The sequence below is a fragment of the Mesoplodon densirostris genome, chromosome 18 (assembly GCF_025265405.1).
Source record: "Mesoplodon densirostris isolate mMesDen1 chromosome 18, mMesDen1 primary haplotype, whole genome shotgun sequence".
NCBI lineage: Eukaryota > Metazoa > Chordata > Mammalia > Artiodactyla > Ziphiidae > Mesoplodon > Mesoplodon densirostris.
In genome coordinates this window covers 19,741,357-19,761,027 of record NC_082678.1, presented here as the reverse complement: position 1 = coordinate 19,761,027, position 19,671 = coordinate 19,741,357, and the positions used below count along the sequence as shown (strand labels likewise).

Sequence of the window (19,671 nt, the reverse complement as noted above, 5' to 3'; positions counted from 1 at the left end):
GCACCTGTGGCTTCTGGACGTTAGTGATGTTCTGTCCTTTCCCCTCATCTGCTGTCTGCTCCCGCCTCTTGCCTGAGCTGCCCTAAAACAAAAGCCTTATTTGATTCTTCGTGACCTAACCAGCCTTAGGGGCTGGGTCTCCTTTGGACAGCCTCCTCGTCTTTGCTTTCCAAATGGTTCTAGAGCGCAGCCATCCAGCTAAGCAAATTCTTTTTAGTACTTTTACACAAGGCCTGGCTAAGTATCCGAGGCAATTAAAAAGCCAAGAGACTCCTCTCCGGAGATTTACAAAGGGTGTAACAGCAAGCGCATCAACACCGGATATGGGAGGAGCTGAGAGAGTAGGGGCCTGAACTGCTCCTGCGAGAGCCAAGTTCTTGGTTAGAAACACATCCCCAGGTCATTACCAGGCTCCTCTGGGAAAACGCATCCGCCTCGCAGAGCTGTTTCCAGGAACCCTTTACTACACAAGGAGGTGTGGATGCCTTAAAACACAGTCATCGTGGAGAGTGGGTTAGAAGCAGTCCTAGCTGATTTCCTGCTAATGTGCAGAGTAGAGGAGAGAGAGGTAACAAGAAACCTTTATGTTGGAAACATGAAACCAGGACTTTGAGAGGCGCCTGGTGGCTGGCTGTGTCTCTTGTAGGAAGGCTCCGAGACATGGAGAGTCTGGAATTCCTGGTCCAGGCTCTTCTCCCACGGGCCTCAGTTTAACAGTCTGTAGAACGAGGTTCTTTTTTTTTTAATTTTTTTTATTTTTTGCTGCGTTGGGTCTTCATTACTGCGCGCGGGCTTTCTCTAGTTGCAGCGAGCGGGGGCTACTCTTCCTTGCGGCGTGCGGGCTTCTCATTGCGGTGGCTTCTCTTGTTGCGGAGCACAGGCTCTAGGCACGTGGGCTTCAGTAGCTGTGGCGTGCGGACTCAGTAGTTGTGGCGCACGGGTTTAGTTGCTCCGCAGCATGTGGGATCTTCCCGGACCAGGGCTCGAACCCATGTCCCCTGCATTGGCAGGCAGATTCTTAACCACTGCGTCACCAGGGAAGCCCTGTAGAATGAGATTCTAATGCTAGATGTTCCTGATGTTCTTTCAAGCTCTGACGCTGATTCTAAGAAGACTGGCTCTTGGTGGCCTCGTCCTAGTGGAGGGCGGGGCGGGCTCTGCACTTCCCCAGAGCCGCTAGATCCATTCCTGGGAGCTGCAGAGACTACAGTGGCTGCCCCGGCTCCGCTCCAGGCAGGGAATCGAGGATTTTGATTAGTCCCCTTTTTGAGGCGTTTAGCCTCCATTCGTAAAGGGGGAAGGAACCTCGTTTGGCTGCCAGGCGGCCTCCAGCGTGCTCTCCCCCACTTGGAGCTTCTTTGTCACTTTCTTCCAGATCCACCCCACTCCCTACCCACACGCCAAGCTCTTTCTTACCCTCCTTGTGGTATTAGTGAAGCAGAAAACCTTTGCTGGAGAGAAGTCAACGAATTTACTTGGCTTTTGCATCAAGAGACATAATGATCAGAAGACTTCCCTCTTCTGGGACTAGGAGAAGCCCCTTCTCTCTGCTCCCTGCCTTCTCCGTCCACCAGTCCCCAACGCTCAGACTGGTCCCCCAGCGCAGGCCCGATGGAAGTGGCTGCTCGGCGAGGCTGGAGCTGAGCTGTGAGGGCACCTTGGGATCCTGTTTGGAAGGGAACCAACCAGGGTGCTTTGCTTGGGATCTTGTGAGCGCCCTTGGACTTGGGTACCCTGGGCTCTGCAGCCCGTGCTTTGGAGAAGCAGAAAAGCAGGGACCCCGGAATCCCTCTGCCTTTCTTTGTTTCCCTTTTCATTTAGCAAGCACTTAATCCTCACAGAGTTCCGGCCTCCTTCACAGGTTTGCAAACTGAGGCTCAAGGCGGGAGGGGGGGTGCAACTTGCCAAGTTCTCCAGCTTGTGTGACTGCCTTTCCCCAACACCTCAGCCCTGGGTGGGCAGCAAAAGGCCAGAGGAGTGAGGGGCTGGGAGGCCTGGAGGTTCTTGGTGCCCTGGGATGACCTGGCCTGGGCTCCCTTGCCCCACCCCGAGCTCCTGATGGTCTGGGGATGAGCCCACTCATCCGAGAAGCCCCTGGCCCTAAGCTCGGTGCCTGGCACAAAAGGTGGTTGAAATCAAAACCTAATCAAGGGCTTCCCTGGTGGCGCAGTGGTTGAGAGTCCGCCTGCCGATGCAGGGGACACGGGTTCGTGCCCCGGTCTGGGAGGATCCCACATGCCGCGGAGCGGCTGGGCCCTTGAGCCATGGCCGCTGAGCCTGCGCGTCCGGAGCCTGTGCTCCGCAACGGGAGAGGCCACAACAGTGAGAGGCCCGCGTACCGCAAAAAAAAAAAAAAAAACCTAATCAAAAGGATATATGTATAACTGAATCATTTTGCTGTACACCTGAAACCAACACAACATTGTAAGTCAACTACGTACACTCCAGGACTTCCCTGGCGGTCCAGTGGTTAAGACTCCGTGCTTCCGCTGCAGGGGGCGTGGGTTCGATCCCTGGTCAGGGAGCTAAGATCCCACATGCCGCCGGGTGTGGCCAAAAAGGAAAGAAAAAAACTATACTCCAATATAAAATAAAAATTAAATCAAAAAAAATAAAATAAGCTACAAGGATATATTGTACAATGTAGCCAATATTTTATAATAACTATAAACGGAGTATCACCTTCAAAACTTGTGAGCCACTATATTGTACACCTGAAATTTATGTAATATTGTACAGCAACTATACTTCGATTTTTTTTAAAAAGTTGAAAAAAAAAGGAAATGAAAGGAGAAATTTATTTCCTCGGTTGCACCAGCCATGTTTCACATTCTCGTGGCAACACGTGGGTAGTGGCAGAGAGAGTGGACAGCGCAGAGGTGGTCCACTTGCATCACTGCAGAAAGTTCAGGGGACCGTGCTGGTTCAGACATTCAGCCGGGGCAGGGGAAGGTGACTCCTTTGTCCGGGCAGAAGCGGGGTGCAGCTCCCGGAGCCCAGAGGAGCTGTCCGCCATGCACGCTGGGTTCTTCCTGTCTGGGGCAGGGGCGCCCCCTGGTCTAGTTTGCTTAGCCACTGGCTGTGGGCGGTTTGTATCACGAAGGGTCCAGCGGGCCTGGGGCAGTGATCCAGGCCTCCCTGGTGGACCCCAGGTGGGCAGTTGTGCCCTGCTCCCCCTGACCATCCCTTCCGGTCTGCTCAGGTGGCTCTCCTACCTCCTGCTCTTCGTCCTGGACCTGGTCCTTTGCCTCCTCGCCTGCCTGGGACTGGCCAAGAGCTCCAGGTGCCTCCTGGCCTCGTGAGTAGCCCCGCCTCTGGGCCTGGGACAGGAGCTGGCCAAGGGTGTGGGGTGACAGTGTCACCATCAGAGAGATGAGGGCCTGGAAGGGCTGGGAGGATGTAGTGGGGGCAGCAGCCACTGACTCACCATCTGGACACCAAGCCAGCACCAGGCTTTCTTCCACGTGTCCCCTCCCTCCTGGGCCTGACTGTTGAGCCACTGAGGCGTTAGAGCCACTCTCTTCCTCAGCTTGCGCCCTCACTGCCGTGTCTCTTCGGCTCAGGGACCTGTGCCCCAGGCATCGGTCCATATCCCTCTGCCAGCAATCAGCGGGGCGATGTCAGGGCAGGGGCTGAGGCTGCCCTCGGGGCCACTGCAAGAGTCTGGGGTTCGGGGAGACAAGATCGTAGCCGAGAGGAAGGGCGCTGAAGGTTGGCGGGGTGACAGCCATCACGGGGTCCCCCGCCTGCCGGCCTTGGCCTGGATCCCACCAGCAGCTGCCTCTCTCCTAGGGTGCTGTGCTCTGGGGTGCTGGCCCTGCTTCTCAGCTGGACGTCCCTGGCTGCTGACACTGCTGCGGCAGTGGTGAGTTGGGGGGCCCGGGGGTGCTGGGTGGTCTGACCAGGTGGTCCATCTGTCTGGTAGTGCATCGATGTGTCCCATCCGGCGTCCCCGGGGCAGGGCCAGCTGCCAGTCTCAGTCCCTAACCTAGAATCCCAGAGTCTCAGGACTAAAGGGGCTGGGCTCATCTGTGCCGGCCCCCTCCCCCTTCAGATGGGGACACAGGCCCGGGGAAAGGAAGGGCCTTGCCCAGGGTCACGAGGCATTTCGGGGCAGAGCCAAGATAAGACCCTTGAAGCCTGATCCCTTTCCCACCCTGCTGTCCCATTCCCAGCCACGGCTTCTGAGGATGGGCACAGATGACCAGGTGCCTTCTCTCTGGATATAAAGAACTAACCAGGTCTGGTGGGTGTGGGCGGGGTTTGAACCTCAGACTGGAGAGCCCTCCAGCTTCAGAAGCACACTCCTGGGCCGGCTTCCCCGGTGTCAGGAACGTGGAAGGTGGCGTTTCACCTGCTTCCCGTCCCCTTGCCCTTGGACTCACACACACCATCTAAAATGCAGTGGTGTATGTTTCCTGATGTGGTGTCTCGAGATGTGAACAAAACAAAACCAAGCATGCACACACACACACACACACACAAGGTGGGTCAGGAGTGTAAGCGGGGAAGCTTCCTATGCAGGTATGTTTAGTCTTTAATAGGCCTAATGCTCTAGAGAAGCTGTGTGCATGTCATTCATTCATTCGTTTGTTCGTTCAGCTGATGTTTGTGTGGCACTCAGTAGTGCAGGTGCCTGGGGTACAGAAACAGGAGGACGTGATGTTTGCCCTTGACTAAGTCGCAGCCCGCGGAAGAAAGACATGTAGGCAGATCATTGCCATCCCATGTGAATCGCTACATGGCGGTGCACAGTGTGTGTGTGGGTGGGGGCACAGGGGGCAGGATGTACCAAGGGATTTCAGGGAATCCCTAGCTGACTTAAGGGCCACAAAGTAACCCCGTGACCTGCATCCGTTCTGCCCTTTCAACCTGGGGAGAAAAGAAAAGGGCTCACTGGAACCCCTCTACCCAAATGCGTGCCTGGCCCAGTGACTTGGGGGCTGGCTGGTGGCTCTGGCCTTGGCCACTTTGCATCCATGACGCCCCCAAAATGAGTAGACCCTGGTGCAGCTTGCTCAGGGTAGCTTTGAGCAAAGCTTGTCCAGAAGGGGGAGGAGGTGGGCATCTCCCGTTTTGTCTCCCCTCCCCCCATTCAGTGTCCGCTCTGGGCAGGAGGGAGCACTGGACAGGCAGGAGCCTACATCCCCGGGGCTGAGGCCCCTCCAGATACAGGGAAGAGCAGAGGAGGAGAGCGCAGGTCATACTCAAACGCATCCTGCCGTCATCTAAGCTGGGTGGGCTGTACATGGTCTAGGGGTAGTGGCTGCTGGCCGGAGCCCCACGCACAGCCGCCTGGAGACAGCCTCTCCTCCAGGGAGAAGAGTGGGCGCAGGGAAGCTTGCATATGGTGGGCCCTTCCCCCATCTGCCTTCCCAAAACAGCGATGGCCTCCAGCTGGCCACCACGGGCTGCCTTTTGGGAGACAGCTCCGTCCCAGCGGGGACTTCAGCTCCCAGCTGAGGGCCCCGGGTTGCCAGGGAGTTGGAGAGAAAGGCCATTTCCCTAATTCGATTAGTCAGGCCCTTGTGTGAGAGAGAGAGAGAGGATGAGGGAGTGAATGGGCCTTTGATGGGGCTACAGATCCTGCTGCATTTTAATAGGAAGTGGGGGGTGAAGGAGCCAGGCCCTCAAAGGCTATTGTGGGGAGCTTTTGTGTGGCCACTGCCCCTGCTCTCTGAGCCTGTTTTTTGGGGGGTGTTTTTGTTTTTGAGATCTGTGGGACCAGAGCTCCAACACTGCCTTCCCGCTGCAGCGGTGGCCTCACCCCCTGCTTTCTTCCCCGTCCCCCCGAAAGGGCCTCCATGAGACAGGAGCATTGCCCCTATGGGGAGGGAACTGGGAGCCGGGGAGCTGAGCCTTATCTGCTCGACCACCCCACCCCACCCCCCCCACCCCCCCACCCCCCGTGCAGTCAGGAGTGTAAGGCAGAGGTGAAGGGTGAGGGGCAGAGAGGAGAGAAAGCGCCCAAGGAGAAGGGAGGGGGAGAAGTGGATTCCAGGAGAGGAAGGAGGAAAGGGTCACCCAGGTGCTTTGGCCGCAGGGCACCACCGACTGAGCCGAGGTCTCCCTGGGAATCGGCCACGGAGGGACGGCGGGCCCACCTCACTGGGCCCTGGCCCAGTGAGGGTTTTTGTTTTTTAATATTTCATATAATGAGCTTATTTTAATCATGCAAAAAATAATCTGCTTCCAATCAATAAAGGAAAAACTTCCAAAGAATTTTATAAAAATAGCCAATACTTTGAACAAATACCAAAGCAAATGAGTAGGTAAATATTACAACTATATACTCCAAGCCCAAGGGGGCTGGCCTCTGGAACCCCCCTGGCTGGGTCCTCATCCCCTCCCCACCTCCCCAGCAGGGGGCCCTGGGGACTTAACTGAAGTTCCCCAGGCCTCCATCTCCTTGTCTCCTCTTGTGTAAAATGGAGAGAACAGCAGTCGCCTTGAAGGGTTGTTGTTGGGACAAGATGGGTTGGTTGACCCCTGGGAGGCACATAGTAAGGGTCCATCGGTTTACTGCACATTTACTACCTTTCTAGGAGAGTCACAGGGCGACTCCAACCGAGCTCAGCGCACCCTCCCCTCCCCCGCCCCCCATCCCCATCCCCATCCCCGCTGCGTGAAGAAAGCGCACGCGTGCACACGCACATACGGGCCCTTGTCTTCACCGATAGGAAGGTTGAATCCTCACTGAGGGTCTGAAGAGCAGGCCTGGCCTGAGGAGTGGGGGTGAGGGGCGCATCCCTGGTGGAGCCTCTGCCAGCAGCCTCCTGTCCTTCTTTGGATCCCAGACTTGTTGGGGGTGACCCAGACCAAGATGGCGGCCTCGCTCTTCACGTTTCCCAAGGCCTCCCCGTCCCCCTGCTTGGCTCTGGCTCCCCTCTCTCTGCCATTCCTGTAACGGGGGTGAGGGTGCACCCCTGGGCCCGCTGGTGCAGCGGCTCTGATTTATAATAATAAACCAGTCTGATGATGGACGCTAGTGATTTGAGTATAAAACGGTTCTCCCAGGGTCCTGAGGCATGTGGTTGTGTGAGCATGTATATGTGTGCATGTGTGCGTGTACAGATGTGGCTCTGTGGAAGCTCTGTATCTGGAGGGGCATTTTATTCCCCAATGCCACCCAGACACACACTTTCTAGACCATAAGTGCCATAGTACAGCTTACCACCGTGTCTCATGCCTAGGACATCGTGTGGCACCTAGTAGGTACTCAATAAATACTTGTCAATTTGGTGAATGAATGAGTGATGCTCCAGCATTGCCCCCTGAGGCAGCCCTTCCTGAAGGAGGACAGGGCACTGGCAGGAAAGGGCCACGGAGAGGAGTCCCCGGCTTGGAGAGCGTGCACTGGAGCAGGGGTGCCCCTTGGAATGGGCCAGAGGACCAGAGCCTCCCCTGGCTGCTCTGAAAGGTGGAAGTCCCCCTCTACCCAGTGTCCCACTGCACCCCCCAGGCCAGATCTGGGGACGGCCTGGCTCAGAGGGTGGCATCCTCTCTGCTGCCTCTTCCGGGGCCCAGACGTGCGTCCACTCAGCCCTGTGGGCCCTTGGCGGTCACCCAGCCAGGCTGCGCTGCGGTGTCCCAGTCCCCCAGCGCGGCAGGGGCGCAGAGCCCGGAACCCGTGTCCTCTCAGCCCGTGCGCTTCCTGGTCCCCCATCTCATCATGACAGGACCTGCACCCAAAAGCTCAAAGATGGATTCAGCACCAATGTAGTTCTTTAGAAAGAGGTTCTGAGGGAGGCTTCATAGATGGACAGCCCCAGAGCGGGGGTGGACTTGGTAACAGCAAGACAAAAAATAAAACATGAGCAAACGAGGTCATGGTGCAAATAACTCTCCAAAACACGTCCCACAGCTTGCCCTTGACCCAGGTCCATCCCGGAAGAGGCATTTGGGAATAAGAGTTAACGGATTGTAGTGCCTGCTGTTGGCCACTTTTCTGAGTACTTTATGTAGATTAACTCATTAGGTGAATAGCGTTTTTCTCTCCATGTGACTGAGGAGGCCGCGGAGACACAGGATTTGTCTGTAAAGTTACAGAGCTGGGCAGAGGCGGAGGCGGAGCCAGGATTCGAGCGCAGGGAGGGTGGCTGTTGACTGTTCTTGCCCACCTAGGTCTGAGCCGCGGGGTCCCCGTGCCTGGGGCCAAGGGCACCCGGTTCCTCCCAGGGCCCCGGTGTGTGACTTTCCTCCACCCCTCCCGTCTCTCCCCGGCTCAGGGCACCGGCGACTTCTGCGCGGCTCCCGACGCCTTCATCCTCAACATCACGGAGGGCCAGCTCCGCACAGGTAACAAGCTCTCGGGCCTCTGGGGTCAGAGCCACTCAGGATGCTCAGTGCAGGCCCGTGGTCAGCCAGACTGTGCCTCTACTTACCCCTTTCAGCACTGTAGTCACCCATTGCCTCCCCACCCCTGTACTTCAGGTCCAGCTGGACCACTGGGTCATTTCTTAGAAGCTACCTCCTTTGGGAGCTCGGGTACCAGCTTGGCTGCTGACGATGGATGAGCAGCTCGTCACATGTGAGCTCCTGCCTGACCCAGTGTCTTTGCCTTGCAGAGGTGACCCGTTACTACCTGTATTGCAGTCAGAGTGCAAGCAGCCCCTTCCAGCAGGTACGGCCCGCCCAGCCCAGCCCTCACCCCGCCCCCATCCCCCTTGGTGGTCAGCTCGCTCCCTCTTGACCCCAAACCCCAGCACTGACCAATAAGGTGGCAGTGGCTGGGTGTTCTTTGCTTCTTTGGGGTCCTCTGCAGGGGACAGTGCTCTTGGTCAGCGTGCATGCCCATCCGTCACCCTGGGTGCTGGTTACCATGCAGAGGCTGTGCAGTAGATCTGGGTTGGGGCCCAAGATTCTGCGTTTCTCACAAGCCGCACCCCCCTCCCCGCCCCGGGCAAGGCTGTCCCAGCAGGACATTTAGAGTAGCAGGAAGCAAGAGAATGGTGCTGCTCTGAAGAAGCCTGAGGGCTGAGGGGAAGACCTCCTGTAAGCAGGAAGGGCCATGATGGGGAAGCGACTGCAGCTGCAGACCAGGAGGGGCTGCAGGGGAATCTGGCAGCTGCGGGGGGCTCCTGGGAATCGAAGCTCATGCGGGACCTCGGTCTCTCCTGGCCCAGGCACTGACCGTCTTCCAGCGCTCGCTGACCACCATGCAGATCCAGGTGACGGGACTGCTGCAGTTTGCTGTCCCGCATTTCCCCACAGCAGAGGTAAGGTGGCCGGCCACCTCCCACAGGGTCGGGCTTCAGAGACCAGGCTGTGGAAAGAAATTGTTCCCTCCGGCAGTCTAGCCGCTTCCTTTGGCTTTAAAGGCCTCTCTGCACAAGCTGCGGTTTGCGGTTTTATCCACAAGCCCTCCCCCCAGCGCTCATTCTCTGCCTCTGTCTGTCTGCATGTTTGCCTCTTTCTTTCTTCCTGCTTCAGAAAGATCTGCTCAGAATCCAGCTCCTGTTGAATTCATCCGAGTCCAGCCTCCACCAGCTGATGGCCATGTTGGATTGCCGGGGGCTGCACAAGGTGCCGGGGTGGCCCTGGGGGTGCGGGTGGAAGGCGGGGGGCACCCCAGCAGGCCACATCTTCCCAGAGAGAAGGCTGCAGAGGCTGGGAGAATGATTGCCTGGGCTCCCTTCAGGCCAGGGAATGGGGTAGAAGAGGTGCCTGGCTTCTGGATTCTCTCCAGTAGCTGAGCCGGGGAGCCTCAGTGAAAGGTACCGGGGGTGCGGGTAGGAGAGTTGGATCCGTTTACCTCTAGAATGCTGGGGGGCCCTGAGCTATATGAGGGTGGCTGTTCCCCATTGCCCAGACTCCCAGCCATCTGGTCCACCTGACCAATTCCTGAATTGCAAGTGGACATCCCATTTTCATTGCCAGGGTCATCTCTAGGAGTCTGGAATATCGGGCAATCGTGCAGGGAACACACTGGGAGTATGTGAGGCCCTCTCTCCCCCAAAGCAGAAAGCCAGTGCATGTCGATGTTTCGCATCCCATGTGGAATTTGAGCAAATATTCGTAATAATGTTCACAGCTGCGATTTACTGAGTCCTTGGTTCTGTGTTCAGCCTTGTTCTGTGCAGTTTATATCCAACATGTCATTGAGTCCTCACAGTTTTACTGTGAGATACATGTTATTTTATGGGAAATTTTATAGATAAGCAACGTGTGTGTGTGTGTCTATGTATGTGGATGGATAGATGGATAGATAGATAGATAGGTAGATAGACAGATGTATCTATCTACCTACCTATCTATCTATATGTATATCTAAAAAGTAGCTTACTGAAGATCCCAGAGCTATCAATTCAAGGGCTTGGGTTTCTGACCCCAGCAGTCTGACTTCAGAGCTGAGAACATGGGAGTCGCCCCAGTACCCTCCCTCCCCTTCCACATCCAACCCCTCAGCAAGGCCTCACAACTGTACTCTCAAATATATCCTGCTCCGTCCACTTCTCTCTCCCTCCACCGCTCCCGCCTTGGTCCGAGCACCATCCCGCTCCCCTGGGTGACAACCTTGACCTCCTAACCAGTCCCCACTTTCTCCTGCCCCCTTACCTTTCATATATGGCAGCCAGGCAGCCAGAGCGGTCTTTTAAAAATGAATAGGATTGGGCTTCCCCGGTGGCATAGTGGTTGAGAGTCCGCCTGCCGATGCAGGGGACACGGGTTCGTGCCCCGGTCCTGGAAGATCCCACATGCCGCGGAGCAGCTGGGCCCGTGAGCCACGGCCGCTGAGCCTGTGCATCCAGAGCCTGTGCTCCGCAACGGGAGAGGCCACAACAGTGAGAGGCCCGCGTATCGCAAGAAAAAAAAAAAAATGAATAGGATCACATCCCTTCCATCCCCAAACCTGCCCATGTCTTCCCATCACCTTGTGTAAAATTCAAACTCCTCGCCTGTCCTGTGAGGCCCAGCATGACCTGGTGCCATCTCACCTGTCCCCTGCTGGCCTTTTTCCTTTTTCCTGAACACACCAAGCTTGTCTGCTTTGCCTCAGCTGCTCAAGGCACACTCCACTCCTTGCCATCCTGGCCTCAGATTAAATGCCCCCTGTCCCCCGGCTCCCCTACCCTGCAAGCTCATCTGTCCTGTTCAGAGCCCAGCACACAGTAGGTATTCAGCAAAGGCTTGTAGAGAGAACCCGAGAAGCCCCATTGTGTCCGGGTCCCGAGCGTGGACCCTGAGTGGCTGTTCAAGGTGTTTGGGATGGGAGAGGGGCAGAGATCCCGAGTCCAGGCTGGGGGAGAGGGGCTTTCAGAGACCAGCTCAGACCCCAGGCTGTGTCCCACTCCCCCTCCAGCTGTGTGTTCCTCTTCCTCCGCCAGGACTACCTGGACGCCCTCACTGGCATCTGCTACGACGGCCTCGAGGGCCTGCTATACCTCGGCCTCTTCTCCCTCCTGGCTGCCCTCGCCTTCTCCACCATGATCTGCATGGGGCCAGGGGCCTGGAAGCACTTTGCCACCAGGTGGGCTGCCTGGGCGGCTTCCTGGGGGAGGAGGCAGGAGGCTCAGCTCTGTGACTGAACCGGGAGCTGATAACCTGGGATGGAGAAGGGCAACAGGGGGACCAGGCATTCAGCCCCAACAGGCTGGCTGGATTTCTGCCCAAGCGTCCCTGAAAGTCCAGACAGAACCCCAAAAGGAGGTTGGAGGGGGCCAGGGCAGGAGCAGGGCCAAGGCTGGTGACAGCACCATGCCACAGCCTGGCACCCTTGGCTTACCCCCTCTTCCTCTGCAGGACTTTGTGGTGTGATGCTGCTGCTGGGAGGGGTGCCCCAGAATGCCAGAAGGACATACTGTAGCGCCAGGGCACCTGTAGTCTAATTGAGGAGATAGACAGAGACAAGATGGTATTTCAGTGTCTTCAGAGTAGATCAGAAGAGGAAGCAGGGTAGGGAGGGCCTGTGTGCCTGTGGTCAGCATGGTGGACTGCCTGGAGGAGGAGGATGTGCAGTTGGGAATGGAGCAGAGTCCTATCAAAGAACCTCAAGGAGACACCTGTGGCCAGAGGGAAAGTCCCGGGAGGGAAGATAGGGAAGCGGGCCGGGCCCCCTCACAGCTGGCCATATCCTACGTGTCATTCTAGGGACAGAGATTACGACGACATCGACGATGACCCCTTCAACCCCCAGGCCCGGCGCATCGCCGCCCACAACCCCCCTCGCGGGCAGCTTCGCAGCTTCTGCAGCTACAGCAGCGGCCTGGGCAGCCAGACCAGCCTGCAGCCCCCGGCCCAGACTATCTCCAATGCCCCCGTCTCGGAGTACATGTACGGCAGGGCTCCCAGGGCCTCCCCGGTACCTCCCCCGACCCATCGGGCTGGATCTGCGGGCAGCACGTTTGGGTCCAGAGAGCCGGGTGGGGAGGAGGCATCCGAGGCCAGCGTGGTCCCCTCACTGCAGCCAGGATGCCAGGTGGGAAGGCCCCCGGGGAGCATCTAGTGCTGGAGGAAGAGCCCCTGCAGGTGTCAGGTCTTTTGCCTCAAGCTTGCAGGGCAGGTTGAAGGCCCGAGAAGCTGCATTTCTCCAGGCCACACTGCTCCTGGCGCCATCACCCCACCTGCTCCTTCTCCCCAGGCCTCCCTATCTTCCTGCCCTCACTCCCTCCCGTCTATCCGTGGTCCTTTTCCATCTCCCATCTGCACACCCCCGGGACCCTCCTGTAGGAATCTGAGCAGACACCCCCCACCCGGCCTCCCCAGCCTGAGCTCTCCCCGCTCCTTTCCGCCTGCAGGAACCAAGCTGTCCTCTTCGGTGGGAACCCACGCTACGAGAATGTGCCGCTCATTGGAAGAGGCTCCCCTCCGCCCACGGTAACCTGGGCTCCCTGGGCAAAGGCACTGCCCCTGTGGGGAGGGGGGAATAATTGAAGAAAAAACCTCCTGCGGACCCAGTGACTCCCGCCACAGAGGTAGAAAAGAATGAAACCGTTTTGTTGCCAGATAATCATTAAACCAGACTGCCATGCACATCGCAGGCTGTCTGCTAAGGGGATTGTAAAGACAGAGCTCATACTACACAGCCAGGCAGATAGATGCACCGCATTCCACACCTGTCCTCAAGATAAACGACTCCTGTGTGCCAGCAAGAGGACTCGGCAGCACCATTTGTCACACTGGTTCATCCTAAATCCACCTGGTAATTGTGTGGCCATCAGGGCTCACTAACTGCCGGGGAGATGGGGGCAGTCTTCCTGATGCTACCATTTCAGAGATGGCTCCCAGCCCCGGAAGAAAACGTTCCTGGATTGTACAACTGCTGAGAGCCTTCGTTGGCCTTTAAAAAGGTTTAAACACCTCTCAAAGGGATAGAGGAGTAATTTATGAGGATCAGCTTTCTAAAGGAAATGCTGCTCAAAGAAGCATTTCTTTCCCTTTTTGCACCGGGGAAATTTTTTCTTTTTAGATTTACGTTTACCTTGACACCCTGAGCTAGAGGGTCAGGGGCCCCTGTGGTGGCAGGTCTGGGAGGGCTAATACCAGACCTGCCTGCCCCAAACCTCCCCCGCCCCGCAGCTCCTGACGTCCCCAGGCTGTGCCCAAGTGGGGTCCGCACTTCCCACCCACCCTCCACCCCAGCCAGGGGACCTAGACGCAACATCAGGGTGTGAGGAGTGTGCCAGCTGTCTGCCCCTGGAGAAGTATGAGGGTGGCCTCATACTACTGGCTGAGATAGAGCTGCAAATAGAGACAGCTGAGGTTCAGAAACACAGACTCCACTCTTTCACTGCCGCGGCCCAGGTTGCATCCCTGGTCGGGGAACTAAGATCCTGCAAGCATCGTGGCACGGTCAAAAGAGAAAAAAAAACAGACTCCAGTACCAAATGCCTGGGTTCCAATGCCAGCTCATTGCTTATGACCTCTGTGGCCTTGGGCGAGTACTTTACCTTTCTGTGCCTCAGTTTCCCCATCTGTAGAATGGGGGTGTAATGGCACACCACATAGGTGGTTGGAGCGTTGGAGAAATTGATCCTCACGAAAGCATGTTTGTGTGACGCAGTAAGTGATGTAAGACTGAGCCGCCTATTTATTTTACCCCCTCCTTCTGCTGTCACTCAAGCTTCCTCCCACCCCACCTCCTCCACGGAGGCATGGCCTTTGTAAGAAAGAGGGGGCTCTAAGTCCAGGTTGAAGTCTGCATTCTTGAGCCAGGGGTCTGTCGGGGAAGGAGCCCCTGCCTTCACTGGGCTGGGCGAGGTGTTTCACCTGCCCCATCCAGGTAGTTTAGAAGGAGCCGTCCAGTTGGTGAAATAGGAGCCCTGGAGCCCCAAGGACGGGGGACTAACGAAATAGACCTTGGCCCTGAGAACCGCAATGTTCACGTGCACTCGGGGAATCCAGCGAGTGCGCCTGGGGAAAACCACAGTGCCGGACCCCGGAAAGAGAGATGGGCACCCAGCCCCCATCTTCAGGACATGGATAGCCTGCAGGGGCGGCGGGGAGAGACTCAGAAAGCTGTTGTAATAAGTGCCATACGGTGCTTTAGGACCTAGAGGGAGGAACTGTTCCTTCGGGGTCTAAGGAGGTGACATTTGAGCCTTACCTTGGAGCACTGGGTCTCACCCAGGAGGGAGTTTGCTCCCCCGGGGGACATTTGGCCATGTCTTGAGGCATCTTTGGTTGTCACACCTGGGGGGGTCGCTGGTACTGGCATCTAGTGGGTGGAGGCCAGGGGTGCTGCTGAGCACAGGGCACTGCCCACCACTCAGGATGATCGGCCCCAAATGTGTGCAGTGTCGTGCCCAGACCCACCCTCTGGCTCTCCCCACCTTGCTGCTTTTTGCCCAGAGCGCCTCCCTGCTGTCCTTTTACAAACAGCACTAGACCCAGGCCTTACTCTTGCTCCCTGGGGGCCTGAGGCAGGGAGAGCGGCTGGTCCAAGCCTGCTTCCAGAGTTGGCACCTTTGAAATCCCAAGCTGGCTTCTCTCTAAACCAGAAGCCTCTTGGGTTCCTTTTTTCCTCCCGCCAGCTGCTGTGGCCCCAGGAATGCAGATTGATTTTAATATTAATCTCAGTACAACATAATTAGGGGAGATCTGCTGCTGTGAAAAATAAATTACTCAAGGCACGGGGATGCCAAATAAAAATGAATTTCGGATTACCTTCTGTTCTGAAAGATCCAGGCCACTCTTCCTGACATTAGCAGAGATAATCAAGAACTGACCTTATTTGCAAGGACAAGGACGGACAGACTAAACCTTCCCCCGCTATAACTGAGACCAGCCCAGAAACTCCAGTTGCTTTGGCAGAGCTGACTGCCCTGCCCTGCCCAGCTCAACCTGCCCCAGAGATGACCCCCCTCCCCTCCTAACAAGCAAGAGGCATGAAGAGACGGCTGAGCCTGCTGACCAAGGAAGCCACAGCGTGGAGGATACGGACGTGAGCCCCAGTAAAGAGGACACAGCTGACCGCTCCCCACTCTCCCCCTGCACCTGCTCTAAATATTATCCATCAGTACCCAGTGCATTTGGTGTACGGAAAATCCCTCCCCCTGCCAGCTCCATCTCTGGGACACTGGGGATTTCACTAAGGTGGGTGATATCAAGCCAGGCCATCGGAACCTACAGCCTCTTCCCTCGGCTAGAAACGTGTTTTCCCTTAGCTCTGCTTTCTAGGAATCACCTCCTGTCTTTCCAGGCACCGTATCCTGGGCCCGATGGACAAAAATGACCCAGGCACTTGTTTAAAAATACCAGTCCAGGGACTTCACTGAAGACATAGCCCGGTGAACCTTGCCATCAAGCAAGTTTGGAAAATACTGCTTCAAGGAGGAGGGTCTCACTCTTGAACATCCATCGCCTGGAGGACTCATTACAACTCAGGCCACTGGGCCCACCCTGCTTCTGATTCAGAATATCTGGGGTGGGGCTCGGGGCTTTGCGTTTCTAACCTGTTCCCAGGTAAAGCCTGAAGCCTGCTCAGGCGTACCAACACTTTGAGCCAGAGCACTGCGTGTCACGGGAGCCGTCCTGTGCACTGTCGGAGGTTTAGCTGCATACCTGGCCTCCACCCACACGATAGCAGTAGCATCCCCACTCCATAGCCCCCAGCCGTGACAACTGAAAATGCCTTCAGGCATTACCAGATGTCCCTGGGCAGGGGCAAAAGTGCCCCTGGTTCAGACCCACTGGGTTAAGGGATCTCAGGCCCCTACTCCCTGCCCCCCAGCAGGAAGCCTTCGTCCATCTCTGGGGTGAACGGCCTCGACCTGGACCCCAGAAACATCCCTGGCACTAGGAGACAGTCAGGATCCTGTGGACCATCGCTACTTGGAGTTAGCTGCCCAGCAGCACCTGGAGCTTGTTAGAAATGCAGAATCTCAGGTCCTACGTGTAATGTGAGATGTGCTAACCTAAGAAGCCGCATCTCTACTTCCGAGCAGAGGCCCGCTAACGTCTTCTGTGAATGAACGCTTAAACTTTGTGTTTCTCCGACTTGGCTGCACTTGGAAGAACCTACAAAAAAATATTAGTGGCACTGTATTTTTTTTTCTGTAAGATAATTATAGCCTCATTTTTCTCACATCAAAAGGAGAAAACAACTTATCTCTCCTGTCCTAACACTTAATGAGCAATTGCCAGTGAATTTCAATGAACTTATCTTGTAATATAACCACCATGACGATCTTAGATCATTCCAGTAGTGTCAAGCTTGTTTTACGAACTAGGACACTGAGTCTAAGAGGATTAATGTGAATTGCCCAGAGCTACGCAGCTAGTAATAGTGATGATAATAAGCAATCATAGTGATAACATTTATTGAGCACCTGCTATTAAGCTGACTCATAGTCACTTTTATCTAGTAGTAGCAGATACTGAGCTGCTTGATTTGCTCTCCGCCTCCTCACTTTCCTTAGGCAGGGTCCCAGGACCCAGGAGATATGTACCCACCTGCATGCAGGTGTAGCCCACAGCGTGACTCTCCCAGCTTTAGGGAGGGATTTGCTTTTGCACTGCTCGATGCCAGCTGGTCAAGGAGGAGCCTCGTGGGTCACTGGCCGGTGCTGGTGGTGGCACTTTAAAAGGCTTAATTTTATGTTATGTTATCACATAAAAAAAAAAATACTGGTGGGGCTTCCCTGGTGGCGCAGTGGTTGAGAGCCCGCCTGCCAATGCAGGGGACACGGGTTCATGCCCCGGTCCGGGAAGATCCCACATGCCGTGCAGCGGCTGGGCCCGTGAGCCATGGCCACTGAGCCTGCGTGTCCGGAGCCTGTGCTTGGCAACGGAAGAGGCCACAACAGTGAGAGGCCCGCGGACCGCAAAAAAAAAAAAAAAAAAATACTGGTGGGTGTGGCCTGGGTTTCAGGATGCTTTTAGACCCACCCCCGCCCCCGCAGTGTCTCTGATGCACAGCCAAGTTTGAGAACCCCCGTGTTAGGGGTCTTGCCTGCTTTATATCACTCTATCCTTTCAGTGGAAGAGCTGAGTACTCTTCGGTCCATCGTGCAGGTGGGGAAACAGAGGCTTGGAGTGACTGGAGAACCTCCGCCGAGGTCATGGGATGAGTAAGGTGCACAGCTGGGATTTGAACCTGGCTCTCTGAGTCAGTGGGCCTGTGCCCTCAGCCTGCTCTCTAGGCGGGCTCCTAAGCACACTGGTGCATTAGGGTGGCTGGTCGGTGTGTGCATCTTGAGTTTGAGGCTGGGACTCAGACGTCCTGATGGCCCCAGGGTTGGAAGCATCAGCAAACACGAAGCCTGCCCAGGCCACTCGATAATCCTCTGCTAATCCCCATGAGGCCTTGACATTGAAACTTGGTGCCCGGCCACTGTGGCTGGCCCAGCTCACACTTCCTCAGAAGTTCCAGCATTTTTGCTAGTACGGTGTCTGGTTTAACGGGTGATGTGTGACCCTGTTCTGACTGTCCCCTCCCCTCTCTCCCACAGTACTCTCCCAGCATGAGGGCCACCTACCTGTCCGTGGCAGATGAACACCTGAGGCACTATGGGAATGAGTTTCCAGCCTAACACACTTTCGGGAGTTCCTGCCTCCTTGATCCATTTTGGTTTTTAACTAAGGCAAATGCAAGCGTGTTTCTTTCATAGAAACCAAAGGCATCTAGAGACTGTGCGTGGACCTGCAGGATTGGAAGGCTCCTGCTGGCGCAAGGGAGTGGCTGAGATTCAGGGAGAATCGGCCTGGGGTTGGCTGAGATTCCCAGGCAGACAGAAGACCCATGACTTGGACAAGGCTCTCCCTCCTTTGACCTTCTCTCCACACCAGAAATGCCGTCCAGGTGCTTGGCCGTCCCTAAGCTGAGAGCCTGGTTCAGTTTGCCCCTGCGTCCCACCTTCCCCAGGTGGTGAATGACGGCGGGGAGGAGTCAGGCTTGACTTGAGGGTCCCCTTGCCTGGACTGTGCCTCCTCCTGGCTGCTCGGATGGGTGCCATCTCCCCACAGGTAAAGGTGGGAGGGCTGATCAGGAGATGACATCCCTGATGAGACCAGACACTGTCCAAATCCATCTCCCGGGGCCAGGTGGACTCTTCCTGTGCCACCAAGGGAAGGCACTGGCAGGCCCTGCATAGGAGGCTGGGGGACCAGAGCCTCGTGCCTGGTGGGCTTCCAGGTGGCAGGGGTGGGCCGGCCTTTCTGCAGCCCTCTGTCGCCGCACCTCCATTCCAGAATCGCTGCTGTGAGTTTGCTCACTGCGGATACGGACAGTCTCAGGTATTCACAGACACTTTGAAAGCAATTCCAACTCTTTTTTGCCAGTGTTTTAAAGATTTTTGATTAGCCAAAGAAACTCACAGCACAGCCGGTTTTTACTATAGATGTGGGGTTCATCCCTCCCACCTGATTTGTCTACCAAAATAAAGATCAGTGAGACATCCTGTCCCAAGATGCTGATTGATGGGGTTGTGGGTTCATCCCACCCCGAGGGAGGCGTTTTGAGAGAACAAAGTCTCTAAGAGGCAAGTTTGAACATGAACAGAGTCTGGTCCAGGAGACTGGCTGAATGCCCAGGTCAACTCTCCCCACCCCCCCACCCCCCGCTTTTGTCTTCAGGAAAGTTTGTCATAAAAGGTTTTAGCAGAATGGGCTGACTGTGTCTTGATGTGAAGACAGGTGTCTTCCCTACCTCTCCCACCATCCCGTCCCCACCCCATTGTTCCCCAGCCCCTGACCTACACCTGCTGGGTGAGAAAGAGCTCGTGGACAAGGAGAAAATAATGACCCACCATCCTTCCCGCCGAGGATCCAGGGTTAGGGTCTTTGGTGCTTCCAACCTCCTGCCGACGAAGAGTGCGTGACCCGGGAGCCTCCGCAGCCCTGCACACTGAAGCAGGGGCACAGGGTAGTGTGGCTGTGGACAGGGGCTCCATTTCCACTTTGGAAGCACCGCCTTCTGGTCAGAACACTGACAGCAGAGTGGTTGTCAACCCCCAGCCAAGCCTCCACGCCAGCGGGGCCACGGGGCCTCCGGGACTCTGTCTCCCCCATTCACCTGTACATACGTGCACCGTGAAGCCACCTTCGTGAGGCCCTGTCACGTGCAGACAGGACTTGGCGACACCAAGGTGGTGTTTCTTAACGCTCGTTGGCCACTAGAGTTGTTTTTAATGCATGTAAACTAAACTAGAATCCCTTGGGTGGTTCCTGAAGGGGCCATGCGGGCACACCTCTGCTTGATGCATGTGTGCCCTCACCTGGGGGAGAAATAAA

At 56.2% G+C, this 19,671-nt stretch overlaps 1 protein-coding gene and 1 non-coding gene across 7 annotated transcripts in view; one reads left to right on the top strand and one right to left on the bottom strand.

Annotated features, from left to right (window-relative positions):
• Positions 1 to 19,671, top strand: part of TTYH2 (tweety family member 2) — a 39,835-nt gene extending 20,164 nt beyond the window's left edge. For 3 of the 6 annotated variants that reach the window (XM_060081949.1, XM_060081954.1, XM_060081955.1), the window contains 10 exons: positions 3,203 to 3,298; positions 3,793 to 3,865; positions 8,229 to 8,298; positions 8,568 to 8,623; positions 9,126 to 9,218; positions 9,433 to 9,525; positions 11,328 to 11,470; positions 12,091 to 12,273; positions 12,738 to 12,816; positions 17,892 to 19,671. In XM_060081949.1, coding sequence (XP_059937932.1) covers positions 3,203 to 3,298; positions 3,793 to 3,865; positions 8,229 to 8,298; positions 8,568 to 8,623; positions 9,126 to 9,218; positions 9,433 to 9,525; positions 11,328 to 11,470; positions 12,091 to 12,273; positions 12,738 to 12,816; positions 17,892 to 17,972 — 967 coding nt within the window. In that variant the 3' untranslated portion in view covers positions 17,973 to 19,671. Of the gene's footprint in view, positions 1 to 3,202; positions 3,299 to 3,792; positions 3,866 to 8,228; positions 8,299 to 8,567; positions 8,624 to 9,125; positions 9,219 to 9,432; positions 9,526 to 11,327; positions 11,471 to 12,090; positions 12,274 to 12,737; positions 12,817 to 15,640; positions 16,721 to 17,891 lie in introns of those variants that run through there. The other 3 variants (XM_060081952.1, XM_060081950.1, XM_060081953.1) reach the window with 3 other exon arrangements.
• LOC132479383 (small nucleolar RNA SNORA35) lies at positions 16,882 to 17,009 on the bottom strand. The gene has a single exon (XR_009530504.1). It is a non-coding gene; the product is annotated as a small nucleolar RNA SNORA35 (small nucleolar RNA).